The 22,426-nt window shown below is 47.4% G+C and overlaps 1 protein-coding gene across 4 annotated transcripts in view; it reads right to left on the bottom strand.

Moving 5' to 3' along the window:
• The window catches only part of APLP2 (amyloid beta precursor like protein 2), a 62,774-nt gene that overhangs the window by 16,759 nt on the left and 23,589 nt on the right, over positions 1-22,426 (bottom strand). For 2 of the 4 annotated variants that reach the window (XM_061406471.1, XM_061406472.1), the window contains exons 2-7: positions 12,198-12,371; positions 11,241-11,364; positions 6,081-6,193; positions 4,917-5,113; positions 4,107-4,330; positions 2,901-3,068 (exon numbers count right to left, since the gene is read on the bottom strand). In XM_061406471.1, coding sequence (XP_061262455.1) covers positions 2,901-3,068; positions 4,107-4,330; positions 4,917-5,113; positions 6,081-6,193; positions 11,241-11,364; positions 12,198-12,371 — 1,000 coding nt within the window. The remainder of the gene's footprint in view (positions 1-2,900; positions 3,069-4,106; positions 4,331-4,916; positions 5,114-6,080; positions 6,194-11,240; positions 11,365-12,197; positions 12,372-22,426) is intronic. The other 2 variants (XM_061406474.1, XM_061406473.1) reach the window with 1 other exon arrangement.

Raw genomic sequence — 22,426 nt, 5'->3', positions numbered from 1 at the left:
CTGAAACAGAATGACCGGACGGTTCTCTCCGGGGCCCGGCCTGATGCTGAAGCTGCACGGTGCTCGGGGACGAAGCCCAGCTGGGCCTGCTGGAGGGACCGGTGTGTCCAGCACCACCTCAGAGGGGTGCGCCCATCTGGCGGGACTCCGCCCTGTCTTCCTTACCCAAAATCCAGCCGCCAGGCCCATCTGCACCCCCTGTACCTTCAGAACCAGCGAGGTACCTACTTGGGACTTCAGCGGCAGAGAAGAGAACACTTCTTACCCTCCCTCAGTTCCTGAAACCTTAAAACCTAAAATTAACTACCTGACCTACCCTTTTGGTCACTGAGTGCATCTGACCAGAGACAGGGCTGACGGCAGACGTGAAAAGGCACTGCAGGGCTCAGGCTGCCTTTTCTCCAGCTATTTTTAGGTCACAACTCACGCTGGGCCACTGATTCAACTGTATGTTCTCTGTACACAGACTGGGCAGAGAATGTCCAAACACCCCAGCTGCCTCTGCTTAGCTTACAGTCCCGCTGGAGGACCCTCAGCTCAGGCCCCCAGCAGAGACAACACGTCTCACAAGGACTTGCCGTGAAGGTGAAGCCACTCAGGGCTTTTCCATCCATGACGCTCGAGGGCCTCACCCGGCCACCACCCAGAGAACAGCCCATTAGAACAAACACTCCGCATGCCTAGTCCAGGTTCCTGGTGGCCCCAGGCAGGCGAGTGTCTGCACAAAGGAGCTTATCCGCATCCAGGAGCTGGAGGCGACAGGTTTACTTAGCCTCTTAAGAAATACCTGTGGCAACGCCGAACACCCCGACTCATTGGGGATTTCCCAGGGCAGGGAGGAATGTCAGGCAGCCTGCTCACACAACTTGTTCTGTCGGTTACACTTGAGAGCCACGTGGACAGCAGAAGCCAAATTCAACAAATTTCCATTCGGAGAGAAACTCACCTGATTTCCAGAACCGCGTAACTTTAGCACAACGTGCGAGCAACTGGCAAACTGATGAGCGTGAGCACAAGCCAGCCAGCCACTCCACGTGCTTCTGTCTGAGCGTCTCCCTTTCACCCTCTTACTGAGTTTTAAACCTAAAAGCTACGGCTCAAAGTGTTGTCAAGAATATCTGGTTCCTACATTAAGTTTAAATAAGGTCTCAACAGCCAATTTGCAGACTGTCACTAAGTCAGAATCTATATAGATTGCTTCAGAAACCACGTTCCCCATGACACTCAGGAGAATTTCAAAGCGCTGAAGTCCGTCTGTGCCAACAAGCACGTCCCTCAGTGATGTAGGCCCGCAGCTTAAAGGCTTACGTATTGGAGACAGAGCCTTTGGTTCATATCACTGGGCCGGATAAAGATAATATAAGCGCAAGCTGCGTCCACCCTGGAATGAAAGGGCACAGGAGCAGCAGACCTGGAGGTCTGGTTCTGAAGACAATGGACTCGGACCCGGAACCACATGCCCTCTGTGTGCAAGCAAACGGCCCAGGAAGCCAGCACACCCACAGGTGCTGGTCCCTTTCAAGGGACAGTGACGCTACCATCTTCCAAAGCGCTCAAGTCAGCCACAAGTGCACGGACACACTGCTTCTCCTTCCACACTAACAGGAGACTCCGGTTCTGCAGACTTCAAAGCCGTTCGTGCTCTGACCACCTGCCGTCGCCTGGTGTCTCTTACTGCCCCGTCAACATTTGATCCTTTGGGTAAAGACTGCACCTCACGTTCAACATGATCTTTAATGACCTCGATTCCTCAGGCTTCCGCCACAAACAACGCTTTCTTGCCCCTTAGTTTAAGGAGTTTAACAAAGCAGGAAGAATCATTGTAATTTCTAGCTCTGTCTTTCCTGAAAGAAAAAGTTTCTGCCACTGATGTTCCCTAAGGGCTCTTTTTTTTTCTTTCATCTTTTCAATGATTTCAAATAAAAACTCCACAGAGCAGCAGCTACAGTGGGAGCACTAACAGTATACCATATCATATTAAGAGGGAACAAAAGGGTCTGAAGGAAACCTTTGAATGAAAAGCCATCAGACGCTAGAGCCAAAAATCTTTAGAGCAAATGACCAGGACTGGCAATGAGTGTCAGAATCAGAAGGCAGAAGGGTCTGTCCAGTCAAAGGGTTTTCCTACACCCGGGTCAGAACTGCTCCAGATGAGAATCTTCAACAGGAAAAGGGCTAACTACGAAGAAAAGCAACCTATTGATGTCTGAGTGAACCATACTCCACTGAACGTGGAATTTCCTTTGTGACCAAAGAAAAAAAAACAAAACTTCCCTGTTCCCTAAAGCTCTGTGTGACCCAAGGTCCCCCAGAACACTAGGGAAACAGTCACCACCGTTTGTCTGCGGAGCAGGCTCCCTGGAGCGCATAAAGATGTTCCAATGTTCTCAGCGTCCCAAAGTGTCCTTAATGTCACCTCCTTGGAGAGCAGGCGTACCCCTTAGCGAGCGTGCATTGTGGGGGTTGGCAACAGGGCTGCTCAAGACCAGAATGAGGGACAAAGCCTGGACATGAGCATGTGCAGAACTCATGGCCTATCCGAGTGCCCTTCATGCCTTTCAGCGTCTGACAGCAGAGGGCAGGGCCTCCTTCCCAACAAACACAGGTGCTCCCGAAAGGGCAGGCCCCAGGCTCTCCCCTCGGGCAGGGAGGGAGCACCACCCCTCCGCCATCACCTCCTTCATCACCACCATCACCTCCTCCTCCTCCTCCTCCACCACCACCACCACCACCAGGCCCACAGCGAGCACAGGACACAGAAAACTGAGCTGACAACTGCCGACAGAAAAGCAGAGCTAGATCTAGAAAGCACAGAGAGGAGGGCAGACCGACAGTGACACCGAGTGGGCGGGGAGCACCACACAGACGCGGCCACAGGACGCACGCCGGACGGGACTTACTCATCGCTTTACACACAGCCATACAATAATCCTCAGACTCAAAATTGTTCCTGTTGCCGCCGCAGCCGCCATATATAAAGCGCACGCACTTCCCCTTGGAGAGGTCGAAGTACCAGCGGGGCATCACGGCCCGGCACGGCCCCGTCAGCGCCTCCTGGGAGCAGACAGCTGTGTGGAAACGGTCAGAAGGTCAGCGGGGCAGGGCAGCGGCTTCGGGGGCTCACAAAGCTACAGACCAGCAAGGGGAGAAGGTCCGAGTGACACTGGACCTCAGCAAAGGCCAAGACGGGGTGGGACCCGGGGGTCCCGGCCAACCATTGCTGCCAGCCATCGCTGAGCATGTGGTCCTCTTCCTTCCCGAGGCAAGAGAGAGCCCTGGGCCCTGAGAACACTGAGCAGTGCTTTTTGCACTGTCTGGAGCTTAGAGTGGGAAAGGGCTGATGTGGAGGAACTCCACAGTGCACAGCTCGGGAGCCTCACATTTCTGGTCTGTGTAGGGGGGACAGCTGCCTGCCTTGGCCGTCTCGGGGGTGCCCCGGGCAGAGGAAGGCAGCGCGGGTGCAGAGGCAGTTTCAGTAGCGGTCACCATCGTAAACACTACTCAGGCCTCTGGAAAGGGCCAGTGTACATTTTCTGTTCTCCAAGGTTAATCACAAACTTCTAGACTCGGTAAGTCATCGGCTCCTGGATGAACCCTAAACAATTCTTCAGCTCCTAAATGGCTTCAGATATACAGTCAGCAGGGGGCTGCAAAGAAGTGGGCTAAAACATTTACTTTTTATTTAACGGTGAAATTGAAAGGGCCCTGATCCCTTACCAGCAGGTCATCAAATTCCAGATGCCCTGATGGCCAAGCAGGGCAGCCTACAGATTGGAACACACTCAGGAAAAGAACTAAAGAAGTGACGTCCACTCCAAAACCTGGGACTTTGGCCTCACTGAGGAAGGGGCTCCCAGGCGGGAACATCTCCGGCTGGATATGGGAGAATCCTGCCGGAGGGCAGACCACATGGTCTCTCTGATTCTCTAAGTCCTCACAATGCACATCACAGTTTCCTGACTCCATCTGTCCGCTGCCAGACCTGGTAGCACCCAGAGCTGACCTCACTTTTGGGGCATGAAGCCGCCCTCCTGGGAGGCAAGCAGCCTGTAAATGAATGAAAGAATATTAATAGATTGTAAGTAAATGACGGCCAGGTGGTCTACCTCTAACGTCATGAGTGATCTCCTCCTCCACGGCGGCCCTGTAGCTGCTGGGCTCGGTGGGGCTCTCCTCATTGTAGTCATCTCCCTTGAAGGTGTCGTAGTAGTAGTCGCGGTCTTCCACCACCTCCTCCTCCCCCTCCTCCTCCTCCTCCTCGTCGTCGTCGTCCTCCTCGTCTGCAGTTGCCTCTGTGAAGTCTTCCAGATCTGCTTCAGTAGGAAACTCGCTAAAGGTCACAACAAAAAAGGAAGGTCACCACCAACTGCTGAGCACAGAGAACCACTGACTCCCTTTCCCTGCTCTGAGCCTCGGAGCCCAGAGGCAGGGAGTAATAAGTTCAGCCCGTCCCTGGTGGCTCAGACGGGGGGAAAGAATCCTGCAATGCAGGAGACCCAGGTTCAATCACTGGGTTGGGAAGATCCCCTGGAGGAGGGAATGACAACCCACTCCAGAATTCTTGCCTGGGAAATCCCATGGACAGAGGAGCCAGGTGGGCTACAGTCCATGGGCTGGCAAGGAGTCAGACACGACTGAGTGACTAACACTTTCACTTTTTCACTTTCACAGTGAGCTATGCTGCTAAAAGCCCTGAGCCTGGCCACCTCATCAGGAGCTGACCGCCAGGGAGCAGGGGCCGAGTGATCGTGCAAGAAGGTGCGTGGCCAGGAGGACAGGTGGATGAAGGCCACTGGTGCACCTGGGCTCAGCCACAGTCGAGTGAGATGTGCTGGCCCGGCTCTGGAGGAACAGGCTTCAGCCAGGAGCCTGGGTGCAGCAGCCACAGCCGCCCACAGGCTCAGGACAGAACTCACCTTTTATAAACGTCGTAGTCTTCCTCCTGATCCTCGTCGTCGTTGTCATCGTCGTCCTCCTCGTCCTCTTTGGACACCGCAGTTTGGACCACCTTTGTCTGCGGGCAGCACACGTACTCGGTGCCGTGGAACTGGTCCACCCCGCAGGGCAGCAGCATGCTGTAGCTGTACAGGGTCATCTCCTGAGTGAGGCAGGCCTGGGGGCCCAGGAACATGGTCAGGAGACAGCAGTGCGCTCAGAGACCCCACCCCTAGCTCTCTCAGGACATAAGTGCACTCAGAGATTCCACCCCTAGCTCTCTCAGGACACAAGTGCGCTCAGAGACCCCCACCCCTAGCTCTCTCAGGACTCAGCAGTGTGCTCAGAGACCCCACCCCTAGCTCTCTCAGGACTTAGCAGTGCGCTCAGAGACCCCCACCCCTAGCTCACTAAATCACAGAAGAAGCCCTCACTAAATCACAAAGTTAAGCCTTTCTCGTGGACACATTAATTTTTTTTTGCCAAAAAGTTGTGACGCTACTACTTTACAGATTTACAAATTTCGCTTAACCTGCAATGGGAAAATGTTATCTGGCCCAAAACAATGAAAGCCCAAAGGTGGAAAAAATTAAGGCTGAGGTGGTGGTGGTGGTGGTGGTTTCTTTGAGTCATTATCAACACTGGTTAACACTGGTCAGTAATAACATGCATTCTTCAGTGGTGAGGAATTCAAATTACTTCATAATTAGACAAAATAAAGGCAACCGACAGGGAAAACCAACTAAACTTGGAGGACACGCTACGGAAGCTCATCCTCCTCAGAGAAGAGTGAAATGACTTCTGGTCCCGTCAGCACGCACGTCCACACAGATCTTCTGTAACTGGATATTTCCACACAGGCCTTGGGGTCTGCGGCAGCCTTACTGGATGCCCTGCCGAGAGCTTCTCAGCAATCCTTTTAACGTCCTTGACTCCAGGCGCTGGACTGTTAATACTGTACTTCCTTACCAAAATAGCTATTCTTCTTCCAAATATTTTTAACTTAGAAGACACAAGTAATTGTAAACTTTGATGAGATAAAGGGGACAAAACTGAGTTAAGAAGACTATTATTCTTCTGGAGAAACGCGCTCCTCTCTCTCCTGACAGGAGCGGCAGCCCCTGACGCTGCCGGCCGGCCGTTACCTCTTTGACCACAGTGTGCCAGCGCTGGTGATTCTCGCACACCTCCATCCGCTCCTTGTGGAAAAACAGGCACTTCTCTGGAACTAGCAGCACATCACTGACAAATTCACCCACTGGAAAAGAGAAGCTTTGTCAGGAGCAAACCTGATCACGATTCAAGGTGAAAACGACCCTGACTGCAGGTCACTGGGACGGTCACGCAGCCACGTGCAGACAGGAGCAGTCTCTGACGCGCGTGAGCTGAGCTGCAGCTCATCTGCAGGAGCCAACTGGACGTTTCGGCTCCAGGCCAGCAGACACACAGCCGTGACACACAGCCGTGACGCCCGGGACTTCCTCCCTCCTCCCCACCCTCCATCCCTTACTCCCGGCAGGGAAAACAGGAAGAGGAGCCCATCAAGACCTCAAACACACACAGCGACTCCCCACCACCTCTGACTTCACACCAACAACAGTCCCAGCCTCTCACTCCTCTCTTTCTGCCCACATTGCGTCAAGTAACAAAATGTCCAGGAAACTGAGACTGCCTGTTCTCCCAAAGTACAGGTGAACTTTACTTTAGCCCTCTGTGTACCTACAGACACCTCACTCTAAGACAAACCACCACTGTGATGACTGATCCAGGTACAGACTGTCAGTGGAGAGTGAATGGAAAATGGGGAGAGATGTCTTTGCAGAGGGAAGGTCTGGCAGACACAACTTTACCCGGGTGAGTGATAAGCTGATGGAAGTCATGTTCTGAGAACACATCACCTAGACGCCTTTCTGCTACAGTCATCTGGCTCTACTGCTAAGTCACTTCAGTCGTGTCCGACTCTGTGCGACCCCATAGATGGGAGCCCACCAGGCTCCCCTGTCCCTGGAATTCTCCAGGCAAGAACACTGGAGTGGGTTGCCATTTCCTTCTCCAATGCATGAAAGTGAAAAGTGAAAGTGAAGTCGCTCAGCCGTGTCTGACTCCTAGTGACCCCATGGACTGCAGCCTACCAGGCTCCTCTGTGCATGGGATTTGCCAGGCAAGAGGACTGGAGTGGGTTGCCATTGCCTGGCTCTAATTATACACAACAATGAGAGGATGAGATAGTTGGACGGCATCACCAACTAGACTGACGTGAGTCTGAGCAAGCTTCGGGAGTTGGTGATGGACAGGGAAGCCTGGTGTGCTGCAGTCCATGGGGTCTCAAAGAGTTGGACACGACTGAACTGAACTGATACACAACAATATGACAGAATCGTATTCAGAGATATTGTGTTAAACAAAGGGCCTAGACTGTCAAAAATATTATTGTCATAAAAGACTCAGGAACTTCCTTAGGGGTCCGGAGGTTAAGACTCCACTCTTCCACTTCGGGGGGCACAGGTTAGATACTTGGTTGGGGAACTAAGACCCCACATACTACCAAAAGAATAAATAAAAGATTCAAAAGAAAAAGCTGAGGAACTGTCTAGATTAAATATAATACATCACCCTTTTTGCAAAGGAGCTGCAAAGGACGTTATTTGAACACTAAGGACAGCTGTCCCAAGTGTGACTGCTATATCACAGTCATAACACGAGAACACCCTTGCTCTTAAGAAGCTGAAAGCTACTTGGAGGTGAACTATCATAAAGTCCCAACTCACTTTCAAATGGTTTAACAATGAAAAGTAAGTAAAGTGCACAAAATAGACAGAGTAAGACGGATAAGGCAAAACTGGAAGCCCAGGTAACAGGTATAGAGTTCACGACTGCATTTACCATAGGTCTGAAGCTTCTCAAAAATAAAAAGCTGGGGGGAAATTACACATAGCTGCTTAGAAAATAGAGCCCTTATCTTTTAGAAATACATGCTGAAATATTAAAAAAAAAAAAAAAAAAAAAGGTATCTGTGATTTGTTTCCAAATAATGAGGGGCTGTTGGGAGTGGGCCACAGATGGGGTAAGGGTAGTCCATGAACTGATGCCCGTTTGATTGGGCAGTGGGCACATGGTGGGTAAGGCGATGATTCTCTCTGTGTCTGGGTATGTTTGTAATGTCCATAATAAAAGGCTAGACACTCTGGGTCAGTAGGTTCAAGGTGGGCCTCAGTGATCTGCACTCAACGAACATCCCAGGCTCTTCTGACGCATCATGGACAGGCCTCACAGGGCCCAAGTGCAGGACACCGAGGTGGTGCTGGGCTCAGGGGAGACGCGATAAGTAGGGAGGGGAAAGGAGGCGGGCAGGCTCAGCTCTGACGTTTTACAACAGCAACAACAACAAAACAACAAAAAGGAAAACCTAATTAGGAAATTGTCTGGCAAGAAAGGTCTTGGGGGAATTCCCTGGTGGTCCAGTGGTTAGGACTTGGTGTGTTCACTGCCAGGGCCCGGGTTCAAGCCCTAGCGGGGAAACTAAGATCCCACAAGTCAAGTAGCAAGGTCAAAAAAAGAAAAGTTGTAGGGCCTGAACTGGTGTGAAGTCTACACGTAGACCAGCTTCCCAGCCTCACCACAGCCTCAGGCCTCAGTCTCTGGGAGGCCAGGGGCAGCCCCTGACCTGCTGTGAGGGGGAACACACTCTCTTGTCTTCACAAGCAGCTGCCCCATATCAAAACAGCCCTCCACAGGGCAGTGAGGTTTCACTCCACTATTAGCACAGGGACTTTGGGGGCCCAATAGCTCAATTTGACATTAATGCAGGAATACAAAGGTGAATTACACACAGTGCTGCCCTCGAGGGCCCCAAAGGCCCCAGGGAAGTAGAAACAAAAGTTTACCATCAACCAGGCTTACAGTTGCAGCTTAGTATAGGCAAAGCCCAGTGGCAAACTAGGATTCAGCTCCACTGGGGAAGCAACCTGAGGCTCAATCTAAGTAGAAATCACTTGAATTCTGACATCTAAGTACCAGCTCTCATTGTTGACAGTAACTGTATTTACTTGGCAATATATTTATTTTTGGTTTTTATTTTGGCCCCGCCTCGAGGCTTCTGAGAACAAGACATCACAGCAACCATCCCCATCCAAAAATCCTTCCAGAAATAAATAAGGACAGAAACAGCCACAGGCTCACAGAGCTCCCTTCTTTAGGTGCAGGAGCCCGTGTGTATATAAATGTCAGGGATGACTAACTCCTTCCCCAAAATACTAGTGCCCTTGCCTCCTCACACTTCACCAACTCTGTCCCACTCAGACCAGCCTGTTTAGATAAAACTTTATGGATAACGAGGCAACTAGTAGTACTGTCAGCTATAAGATTCAGTTTGAGGGGGAACATCGAAGTGTAACTTCTCATTGAATATATCAGTACCAGTGAAAAAGAGCCACACTGGGAAAGATCGAGTTGCAAAGGCTTATGGACAAGGATGCAAAAGGAAGAAATGATTGCTAGGTACTATCTATCTATTGTGTAGATAGCATTCAAGAATGCTCTTTCATTTCCTTAAGTTTGAGAGTTTTACAGAGAATGAATGAAACCTCGTACCCAGAGAGGCGTTACAGCCAAACGCAAAGAAAAAACATCTTCAAAACCACATCACGCAAAACCTTTCAAAAGCCTCACACCACTGCAGGGTCCTCAGTTTTAAATAAAATGTGTTAAGCGCATGCAGTGTCCTTTCCCCTACCCAACATTTTTAAAACAAAGTCATTACTATGTATTTTAAATACTGTTACTCAGGTGCTGCCTCTGTTAGTTTGCTACGCGTGAGAATGAGAAAAGCAATGAATCCCATGTTAGGAAAGGTTTTGATGGAGGGAGGGAGGGGAACAGGTTAAGTTAATGGTTAACAGAATTAGCCACACACAGAGAACAAAGCAATGGATACTTAGAGGAAAGGGGGAGTGGGAGGAACTGGGAGACTGGGACTGACGTATATACACGATTAGGTATGAAATAGGGAACCAACAAGAGTGGACTGTACAGCGCAGGGAGCTCTACTCAGTGCTCTACGGAGACCTGGATGGGGAGGAAATTCAAAAAAGATCTGGAAACATGGCTGACTCACTGTGCTGTACAACAGAAACTAACACAATACTGTAAAGCAACTATACTCCAATAAATATTAATTGAAAAATAAACACATCCACAGAACTACAGAGGCTGTCTATTTTTTGTTAAACTTTTTATTTTACATTGGGATATAGCTGACTAACAATGTTGTGACAGTTTCAGGTGAACAGCAAAGGGACTCAGCCATACATGTACATGTATCCATTCTCCCCCGACCTCCTCTCCCATCCAGGCTGCCACAGAACACTGCAGGCTGTCCTCGCTTAATACTCTGTTAGTCCATTAAGCTTCTATGACCAAATCTGCCCAAGTCACCCAGGTTTCAGATGTGTGAACATAACTCAGGTGTGTTGACGTTGAGTGGTCAGAATGAACACACTCACCATGTTTGGAACAACCCTCCTTCTGGGTGATAAAATGTTATAGTGGTCCCCAAGTTCGCTCTGACTGTTCATACAAATGCATGGAGTCAGAACACCCTTATCAGCTGAGCCTTCAGATGGGCAGGTGGCACAGGGCGTGGCTGAGGCCGCCCTGACGTCTACAGCAGCTACGACTCACTCCTTCAGCTCCCGAACACTAAGCACAGAGTCTGATCTGGCTGGTGATACAGGACTTCAGCAAAATGTGTGGGCGAAGTAAGGGGACCAGAAGACCACCCCTCAGGCTGCTGCAGTACTATGCACGCTAGGGCTGTTAACAGTCATTTCAGACTCTCGACGTGAACGAAGCTGGGCCACTCTGAGGGCAGCGTGCTCACTCAGGGCTGTAGAGAAGGCTCACCCTGTTAAGTCAGAGGGTGCCCACAACGGGAGAGGCAGAGTGAGCAACCAGACAAGTCACCTATCAATGCCAGAAAGCTGCGAGTGTTCAAAGGTCCCCAGTAAATTCCTACAGCCCTTGGCTTCTTAGCAGATGAAGTTATCTCACTGTGAGCCAAGCGAAAATGAAATGTAAGGGACTTCCCTGGCGGCCCAGTGGTTAAAACTTCACCTTCCAATGCAAGGGGACATGGGATCAATCCCTGGTCGGGGAGAGAAGGTCCCATATGCTACGCAACATGGCCAAAAAATAAAAATTAAAAATATTTTTATAGTTAAAAAAAAATTTTTTTCAAAAAGAAAAGAAAATGTGAGACCGGGGACTCTGACTCCCTGAGCGGTACCCAGAGGCCCCAGGATGCTCACCGAGACACTTGAATGGGATCACGATGTGGCTCTTGCACTGCTTCTTGTCCCTCCGGCACCAGTTGTCCACACTGACCGGCTGGTTTGCCTCCATCACATTTGTGATCTGTAGCTCTGGATACATCTGCAAGGGACAGGGAACACGCACGGTAAACGGACTTTGTCCATAACAGACGGACACTTGCTGGGCAAGTGAGGGCGAGGGTCTGTGTGCTCAGCTTCACCATCGTCCTCTGTAAAGGTGAAGACACCTCCGCTGCCCGGTTCCAGCTGAACTCCTCCTCAAGTACAGACATTCTGTGACCATTAGCTTTCTTTCGACAGGCAGACTTCGGTACACTTCTAACACATCTTCTCTTTAGACCTACAGAAGCAGCAAGTTTTCACCCCGAAACGAGTCTATTAGGTATTGAGTCCACTTACAGGACGTGCGTAAATAGCCGAGTTCATGAACTAAAACATTCGAAAGGCAAGTCTATGGAAGTGTCTGTTAATGAAACTATAGAATAATATTCCAGCCCTGACCCCAAAGGCTAGTTTTGGCAAGAAGTTAAAACATCTCATATCCTTTTCTACATCAAGTGTTGACCTGAAAGGTCTGTTCAATCAGACCTGAGAGAATCCCTTACGATACTGGTGGCTCCTGGCTACAACCTACAAATGCAAAACACAAGCACACATGTGACACTGGGCCTGCTTCACGTCTTCCTGTGACACGTGGGAAGCCAGGGCTGCATCTCTATGGCCCCGGTCAAGCTCCTGCAGTATTCCTTCTGGAAAGACCCAAGAGCTTGCAGCACGCCTGGGCCAGGCGCACACTCAGAACAAAAGCCTGCTGCCTGGTCATTACAAGCTTGGTCTTAGGTCAGAAGAGGAGAATGACAGAGCACCTGTTTCTAAGGTTAATAGGCTCGCCCAGAAAGAAAAGCATCTTTAAGCTTCAGGCAGCACGCTCACCTCCTGACAGTACTGGAGAACTTCTTCTTTTGTGCCGAAGCAGCTCTGGGTGCCCGATGGGTCAGGCTCCCACCTCCCAGTCTGGATGTTCACATGCATGTTTAACTTCCCACAGAACATTGCAATCTGAGGTTCGGCGACAGCGAATCCTGTTCCAGCGCTGGCTGCGAGGGCCTACGGAGAGAAAACAATTACAGGGTCACTCCCAGGAGCCAGCAGTGACAGTACAACTGACCTTTAAAAACTCTTCATTAGTTACTATTTTTCTTCATAAACAAATCCTTTTCCCAGGAACAAAGCCAGAATAAAAAAAGACCTTTGGACATCTACGGTCGAGAGAAAGGTGGGTGAGAAACGTAACCCCCTCTCCACCATCTGGATACTTCTGACCTGGGAACAGATCATCCGCCTGCAGTCCCCTCCAACACAAGCAATTCTACTTCCCAGCCCGGAACACACCAAGCCACAGAGTACAGAATGGCAGAAGTTCCAGGGATTTTCTATTCAGTTCACTCACACAACAAAATTTTATTGAGCAGCTACTATCTTTGCACAGCAGCGTGCTAAATGCTTAACATGCAAGGACGAGCCAAAGATTACGTTCCCTGCCTGCAAGGGCTTACGGTCTAGTTCACAGTCGACCCTCACACAGAAAGTGTGATCCCATCCCAAACACCCTGAGGAGGAAGAGAATGCAGAGCTGAAGGAGCCTACGGTACAAAATAGGGATGTGATGTAGGCCTGCGAAGGAGGTTGACTGGGGAAGTGTCCCAAAGAGTGACACTGGGCATCTGTGTGGGGAGTGTCGACTCAGAGTCTGCTGAGGCCCTAAGGGAGGTGGGTAGCACGTAGGGTCCAGACTGGACAATCCTTAGACCAAGGAAGGATGGAGTGCTGAGCATTTTAATTATAGCCTTAATATTTCCAAACGCAGCTCTGATGCTCTCTGTATGCATGGGAATGGCTCAGGAGCTGGAGAAATAACAGTAGCTCGGGTAAGACACCCCCTGGGAGACAGGAAAGGCTCGGTGATGATGGTGAGGGGATGTGATACATGAAACAGGAACACTAAAAGGGACTTCAAGAACAATTTCATCTCGTGTTAGGAAAAAAAAACACAGCTATTTGTAGCCATTAACAGCTCACAAATTACAGGTGACAAAAAACATTTAGGTATGATGAAGCTCCTGCAGTCTCATGCACTAGAAAAAAACACAGGCATCTCTGCGTCTGCAGATACACCAATATTCACAGCGACAACCACAATAAAGTTTTGTTGTCTCTCCTAATATAAAGATTTTTTCAAAACAGAAATTAAACATCTTTTTAAAAACGTGAAAACTTGAGGGTCGGGTTAGATTATATGGTCCATTATGACCTTTTCAAAAAGAGCAAAGAGCATTAATATTAAATGGTTTTCCTATTAACAGGAGAAAACAGATTTGGCTTTTAAAATATACAGAAAGTCGTGTTTTCCAGCCAAGTCTCCTTGATCTGTGCTGAGGGACTGATTACAGACCTGAATGGTCCTTCCAATCAGAAGCCTACGTTAAATTCTGAAATACCACATTTTCCAGGACCAACTTACCACCTGTGCAAGTTTTGCTTTGCAGCTTATTAAAATTAGCCTGCTTTCCACTAGCATGAGACAAGGAAGCATGAACACTTGCTCGATAGTGGGGGGAAAGCTAATCTGGATCTAAAATGTTGCCAAGATCAATCAGGGCTGAGAAACACTTCAATGAGATCCAATAAAGAGAACAGTCAGCAACTTTATTAAGTAGAATAGATCGTTGCCCTACTGTGAGGAATAATCATTTATTAAAGTAGAAGACAGATAACTATGCCTTCAGAATAATTGATTGTGAAGCTACATACTGGAGTTAAGTCTTGTCTACTTCAAAGAAAGAAAAAAATATTTAAGGTACCTGGGGAAAGAATGCACAGGTAGTACCCTAACTCACAGGTCTCCAACCTTAAGTGTCTAATGCCTGCTTATCCGAGGTGGAGCTGATGTCATTACAGAAATGAAGTGCACAATAAATGTGCTTGGATCATCTCAAAAGCACCCCCTCACCCTGGTTTCTGGTGTCAAAAAGGTTGGGGACCACTGCCCTAGTGGCATTTAGCTCAAATAGATCATTAAAAGGTATAAAGAGGCATAAGAGAAATATGCTTAATTCTCACACTAGCTGGAGATACGCACAAAAAATGCCTCTTGTACTGGTCCTTCTTCTTCTGGGAGCCATACTAAGGCTCAGGGCTAGTAACCTGGGTTATGATGCGAAGGAAAACGAGCATGCAGCACACAAGGGGGTATATACAGAGACAGAGGGGAGCAGACCCCAGGATGCACTCTGCACTGAAACCAGTATTCTCAGCAAATTCCTTCCTTCCAACTCGTCAAAAGCTTGGACAGAAATAAACAATCAACGGGTCAGGAAATAGTATTTCCTAGTGGCTTAGACGCTCAGTCATGCCTAACTCTTTGTGACCTCATGGACAGTAGCCCGCCAGGCTCCTCTGTCCATGGAAGTCTCCAGGTAAGAACACTGGAGTGGGTTGCCCTGCCCTCCTCCAGGGGATCTTTCCAACCCAGTGATCAAACTTGCATCTCTTACGTCTCCTGCACCGTAGGTGGATTCTTTACTACCATGCCACCTGGGAAGCCCAGTATTTCCTAAACCTGCTACAAATGAACTACTGTGGTTAAACATGAAAGATGCTGAGCAACAGTTTCTAAATTCTGGACTAGACTTATGGATATATACAACAACATGGCTAAATCTGAAATCAGATTCGTGGTTATCCATAACAACTGGGAAAAAGGACAAGAATATTTTTGAGCAATAAAATTTTTTTTAAGTTGTAGTCTGGTAATAATTGCATGCATATAAACACTTTTCCCATCTCAAAAATGGTATATTCTAATATTAAACAAGTGGAATGCCAGGGTGGGATCTCAGGGGTGGTATCTTATCTTTCAGAAGTACAGGGGCAAGGGAGGGAAGCCATTTGCCTCTTATATTCCAAAAATGAATATAGGTAAGAAGCAGTGTCAGTTACGTGAGCTCGCCCAGGCCACAGAGTGGGCGTGGTCAAGATCATGGAGGCAAATGCCCATCACACAGCAGATGATGGTCCATGTGTGGCTGTTGGTTGAAAGACCACAAAGGTTCTGACTGTATGAATGCTCAGTTTACGGGTCAACCACGGAGGTCAGTACACTCGTGGTAAGTGCACTTAATCTTTGTGTAGAGAGAGTCAACAGCATCTTCCCCAAAGAAGATCTCAAACACCCAAGGGTAAGCAGCAGGAAGCAGCAGCTTGCAGCCACAGCTCCTCACATCAGTTACCACCAAGGAAAAGGAGGGCAACTGGAATCGGTCCAGACAGCTCATATGCTGCCGTGATTCACTTCTGAGTTCAGAAAGATTAATCCTTGTGGTCATCAGAGACTCTCAAGAAGGTATCATTTGGAATATAAAAAGCCTCTGCGGACCGCATCCAGGAATCAACTAATCAAACATACCCTAACCTTACCTACACAGTACAACAGGATTTTTTTTGTTGTTTTTTTGTTTTTCCTGTAATGCTTGTGCTTCTTTCCTTTGAAAATGCTCTTATTTAATGTGCTCTCCATTTTCTGAAGCATACACTGTGCTTTGATCCATTACATCAACATATAAATCAATCTGGTTCTTAAATCTAACATGTTACAAATGGGATTTTGCTGCCAAGTCAGCACTTCTGACATCCTGTGAACCTGGAATCCTCTGCCAGAGAAAATGAATGCCCCATGCCAGGGCGCTGTGGCTGGCCCTTGATCTGTGCATGCTGCAGCACTTTCAAGGCTTTGAGTACAAATTGCATCAATTGCTTTCCTAGCCCAGCACTTCCACTTTACTTAATAATTCATTCTTAATAAGAAATCCCATTCTATTAATTTGGCTCAGGAAAAGAGTTTAGCTACCTGAGGATGGAAATTCAACTTGGTTAAAAGTGCTCTAGTCACTTGGTTGAAAACCTGAAATGGCTTAAAGCAACAAACAAATAGGAACAAACAGAAATCTCATCCTAATGCTGATCAAGGGTCTTTAGTCATCACCCCAGGAGAAGCATCTCCTGGGCCCACCTCAGCCCCATCTCCCTTCACAAAACTGCTCCCCCATCCAAAGCAAACAAGTAATCCATTACTTCCTCACTAAAGCTATTGCCCCAGGACCTGATTTGGCTCCAGGCTCTGTTGAGAGTGCCTGCCATGGAGGGAGCATCCTTCAGAGAGCAGGGCTTTATCCCGTTCCTGAGGGAGTCTGTTTCCTGGCACAGGAAGTGCTCCCGTGGTCTGGTCCAGGGCCACACAGCTTCAGCTCCCATCATAGCACTGAACAAGCAGCGCCTACTTACCACTGCACAGGCGTGACATAGACAGACTCTTACTCAAAGACACTTTTTAAAAAATGAAGTCAGTAAATGACAATCTACTCATGGATGTGAAGATCCTGTATTCATTTCTGTCTGCTCAAGTTCTGAATGGCACTTCACGATTCCTAAATTAAAATGACTTAAGTCTGTGTCCACATACCTGCGGCTAAGATTTACTTAATCGAGCAAAGTTTAACAAAATCCATAGTTTCAAGGTTATTGCCCCAATATATTAACTACAAAAGGGAAGACAAATGACTTCACAAGTGGTCTCCAGCAATAATTCACATTAAGAGGACAGATGAGCAAAGACGCACCGATGGCTGTCCTGAACTGGAGGCTACAGACAAAAAAAAACAGATGCAACGTGGGAGCCCAGACAGCATCCTACAACAGGAAAAGGACACTGGAGGAAACCTGGAGCCGAATGTGAACATAGCCTGTGAGTCAGTTAACAGCACTGTACCAAGGTCCACCTCCCAGCTTTGATAACTGCACAAGGGTTATGTCAGATGTTAATATGAAGAGAAAAACAGTGTTAACGTATGGGGGAACTCCCTCTAGTATTTTCGCAACTTTTAAAATACTCTAAAGTTATTTCAAAATAAAACAGTTTTTTTTTTTTTAAATTCTGTTCCTCACTTGCCTGAATCTGACTGTGACTGCAAGGTTTCAATCTGTCAAAAGGAAATGAAACATTTTGGCAGGACAACTAGCAAGTAAATCAAGCAGGCCCAATACCTGAAAAACTGTTTATTCTGAACACACCATAATGTAGTAAAACCCCATGTGTATATGATTATATCTGATTTCTCTCCAGTGGGGGGACTACTACAATCCTGCCCACAACCTAACGTGTACGAGACCCCACTTCTATTACTGTCCAAAGGGTGACTGTTGTCTGATGCCCCAATTACGTCTTCCCCAGCAAGAGTGAAGCTTTCAATCGAAAAAAGCTCCAGGGACTTCCCTGGGGGTCCAGTGGTTGAGAATCTGCCTTGCAATGCAGGGGACCCAGGTTCAGTCCCTGGTCTGGGAACTGGGATCCTACATGAAGTGGGACAACTGTGCCCATCGTGCTCCACAACTATCGAGCCTGCACTCTGGAGCCTGCATGCTGCAGCTGGAGAGTAGCCTCTGCTCGCTGCAACTAGAGGAAGTCTGAGCGCAGCAACCCACAGCCTGTGTGCCGCGACAAAAAGCCAGTGGGGCCAAAAATAAATAAATAAAAATAAAAAAGCTCCAGGCTTCAAACATTTTAACCTACTATTTAATAAAATAGCAGAATTCTTGTTGAGCATTTTCCAGCTTTCAAAACAAACAGAGAAGCCTGCGCTTAAAAGGGAGTTTACATGACACCAGCTAAAAATCCTCGGTCTCCCTTTTCTTAACATTTGGACTTAATTCTAATTAGAAACTGGTGAATTAGGCTAGGCGGAAGAACTCTAAATGTAAAAGGCCATTTTTCTTCCACTGACATATGCCAGCTGTCAGGTATCATTTTCGTAGGCAGTAATTTATACAAATGATCCTGCTTTTATTAGAGCTCTAAATATTCAAGTATAGATGAGGTATCAATTCCAAGACTGAAAGCAGTTTAGAATGTCTCCAAGGCTTTTGACAGGAACGTGGTGGTCTGTCCATCTGGGCTACACTGGGAAGGATGCAAGCATTAAGGTTTAAGAGCGGTCTGTCTTTAAGTGTTTCAGAGATGAGAGCTAATAGTCTTTTATAAAGTTACTGAAATATAGAAAACACTTTCATATATTAAAAAAAAAAAAGCAGAACAGTGTTTATGGATTTAGAATTCTCAAATGAACAAATTATCTACAGGTTCCTGTGTTTCTTTCCAATTGCCCATAATAAAATAGGAACTCTACAAAACTGACGTCCTTGGGTACAGAGGTCCTAGAGACGATGGCTTTTCCAACCATCATCTCCTGACCCCAGAGCAAGTGCATGACATGATGGCTAAGAGCATTGCTGTACAGGGCGGACGAAGTGTGACTGAGTTCTGGCCCCACCACTGACGAGCTGTCCCACATTTGGGAGGTTACCTAAGTAACCTCCTGGACCCCAGTCTCCTGTCTATAAAATGAGGACAATAATAACTAGACACCATAGTGATGTTTTGAGGTTTAATGAGTTTCACACACATCAAGTGCTTGAAACAGTGCTTGTTACATAGGAGTTCTTCAAGTGTTGGCTAATATTATCAGGCTTTAAACTTTATCTGTAAAATAGGGCTACTGACACACTACTCCTCTCAGGCCTCTTGTGGGATTAAATTAAGAGAATGCAAAGAAGCACTAAGCAAAACTCCTGACTCAAACGTCAGCATTGTTATCATCGGCTGGCTCTTGAAGGCATCATTCTCTCAGGCTACAAGAACAGGGGCTTAAGTCACGGTGTACCACATGACCAGTCACGTCCCCACAAATCCATGAAATGGGGTGAAGATGGCACCTTCCTTTTCTACCTTTGAAATCTGGACACACCAGAGTGGGCTGCATCCACGCTCCATGTTTTATTTTGAGGGAATTCAGTCATCACAGGTTCACATGATGATTTAGTACTAGGATACCATAGAAAAAGAGAAGCACCGGGATTGTTGGCTTCCTGGTTCTGGTTTGGCTTCCTGCTCAAAGTGAGGTCAAGATGAATGTGTTTCCTATCAAAAGGACACTATGTTATTTCCCTAAATCTTGAGGGCTGTTCTCTTGAGTTAACTGGCTAAGTAGCCTTGTGGAGGTTATTCTCTTCCGACCCCAGTTATACCTTTCGGGCGACGTAAATACAGCGTTACCCAAATGTTAGCTGTTTCAATAAATGACACCCGTGGTATCAGCTCTGGCTCCCATTACAGCAGACAAAAGTCCACGCTCCTGTAACTCTTGACACATGAGACACGCAGCTTGCAAAAGACAGCTTCCTCACTACATAAAAATCTGCCCGATTCCCAAGCAAAGCAGTGACCCGTCATGTTTTGAAGGCTGTGACCTGCAGAGCTCAGAAAGCTGGGACGGTGGAGTGTGAATAGTAACATCAGACGATCTCCATGGTGTGAACTTGGCCTTCCCCTTGGCAATCACTGGCCAGTATTACCCAGGCAGCAACCAAGGGCCTGGGAGACAAACAGCCCAGGCAGGCTTGGCAGGGGTGGGGGAATAGGCATGTTTCCGAAACCTTAAAAGACTGAAATGATTTCAAGTTACTAACACCAAGAAGTACAAAGATTAAATATTATTCATTAAATGTGTTCACTCCAAATCATTCTTATGGACTCACAGATGACAGAAACACTACAAACAATGGAGCACTTTCTGTGGCATAGGCGAGCACAATCCTGGCAATATTCTCAGAAATTATAAGCATACTTCTAACTGATCTGATGCTTTCTAGTATTTTGTGTATTTTAAATGCATTAGGTCAGTCATTAAAAATTAGGTAATTTGGAGGCATATTTCGAGTATTTTATATACTTGAAACATAATAAATCATACTTCTTTTAATAAATTCTATTCTTCAGATAGATTTAATTCACTAAAATAAATACTTAGTGATTTTACCAAGCTTAAAATGGGTAACTATCCAACATGTCAGCTCTGGCTGCAATGCTCTGACTTCAAGATGTTCTAACCACAAACGTGATCGGTCAATGTCAGATACTGGAATTGATTTCACTGGATCTTTTTTCTTTTAAGTAACTGGGAAAAGATAACAAACAAATCCATGCAGCAGCAAACATCCCCACATAAATACTCAGGACAGTTTTTCCTGGTGTTTGAAGGCAGGGGGTTCACAAACACTTGTCGGGGGCTGCTGCAGTCTGTAACACGGTCCTCATGCAAGTAAGAGACGCCTGGCGAGCAGGTGCACACGTGAATGTGGATGGCGCTAGCTGCTCACTGCCCTACTTGAGAAGTGACTGTCCTGAGTTCTAAGGCACTTTTCTTTCTACCTTCTGTCTTAAATCATTTTTCATAGGATGACAGCAGTAGGAAATGGGTAGTCTATTTTAAAAAATATATTCCTTCTTTAATATTAAGAACTGACAACCTTAACCAAAATTTTTTTCTTAGCTTTACTATCCCATGAAAAACAAAGCATTAGCTCTTTATTTCTAAGGTTCTGTGATGCTGAATGGAAAGGGCAGAAATTCTTTACAGATAGAAAATAAGACAATTTGCCAGTATGACTTGCACAAGGCAGGGAGAGGAAACGCACACTTGAAAATACAAAAAATGCCAATTTCCACGTGTGATTCTGTGAAACATGTCAGTGTTTACAGGTCAAGCAACAACCACACACTAATCTTCATATAACAAATCACTCTAACTTCTAAAGTCCATTAAAACAGCTGAGAAAATAACACAAATATGAGAGAGATCCATCCTCTCCAAGTTCAAAGCAAGTCAGAAAGCCATCTCCTCCATGATTTATGTAGCATTATCAGCTCACACCAGGTCTGCCTGCAGACAGTAATTCTTCCTGTCTGGGACCCATGCCCATGAGCACTACTGTAATTATCAGCAATTTAAAAAAATAAAGTAATAAAGCGAGTATGAGCGGCTAGTCAGTATGTTTACTGCTTGCTGTCTCTGCCATTAATTAGCCTTCCTGGGTGCCAGCCACCTAACCACTAAATAAATGCAGGAAGGAGGGCAGGAAAAGCCACACATGAGTAAAAAGAATAAATAAAAAGGGTATCAACATCTGTGTGAATGCTCCCCACCAGGAAAAGCACAAAAGCACTCGTGTTCCAGTGGTCAGGTGGGCCCGGGGCCAGTGTCCATGCCGCCCTCTGCAATCCACTCCAGCCACAGCATCTGAACCAGCTCCAGGCAGAACACAGCACACACTCTCACGTTCCCAGAGTCCATCTCTGGATGACCCCGGCTACCTGCCCCCTCCTCCCTCCATCACCCCACCAGGCACTGGGTATCATCCTTCTGGGCACAGGCCAGGGTCTCTCCTGCCTCAAGGCACCTAGAACTCGCATCTCACCTCTCAGGACCCGGTTCAAATGTGCCTCCTTCTGGGGGCCCTTCCCAAGGACAGGCCCCAACCTGTTGGTTGTTTTATTTTCCCATCAAGCAATCCAAAACCACCCTCCAATAGGATGCAGGTTCCTGGGGGGAAGAAGGGGGGCTCTCCGGGTGCTCTAACTGCATCTGCAAACTGCACCTAGAACCTAGTAGGTAATCACTGACACCCAAGGGGGTGACGGTCTGATTCTAAAACCTGTGCTCTTGGTTTTTTTGCGAAGACATTTAGTTAAACTAATAAGAATTAGCAGATACCATTCAGTGGCGATTTCTATGACGAACACTGTGCTGGTCTTCACATCAGTACATATATAGTGAACAAGTTAAATGAAAAAAAAAGAAACCCAGGCAGTGTAACAAGGCTTCATTTTTAAAATGTTATTGTCACGTGAGTCCAGCTGCCTAGCCCAAAAAGCCACCACCAGCCGGCTCCTAGTGGAGTCCTCCACCCCAAGGCGGGTCCTCCTGGGGGGCACCCCTCGCAGCCCTTTCTCCCACTATTTGCCGCCTTGATTCTAAATGACAAGTGTCCCTCTGCACCTTTTCAGTAGAGACATTCTCCACCAACTTTCTATTAAAAAGGACTGAATTCAAACGACCAGACTCTCTGCTCACCAACCCCGCCCCCCCCCACCCCCCACCCGGCTTCCCTGTGCCCAGTTGGTTAAATCAATCCCCTGTTTACATGATTATAACATAAGAAGGTACTATGGTTACAGCTCCCTTAGGCATCTACCCTCCTCAGGCTCAGCAAGG

Source organism: Bos javanicus, chromosome 29, assembly GCF_032452875.1.
Source record: "Bos javanicus breed banteng chromosome 29, ARS-OSU_banteng_1.0, whole genome shotgun sequence".
NCBI classification, from domain to species: domain Eukaryota; kingdom Metazoa; phylum Chordata; class Mammalia; order Artiodactyla; family Bovidae; genus Bos; species Bos javanicus.
This window is presented reverse-complemented; position numbering and strand designations above follow the sequence as displayed.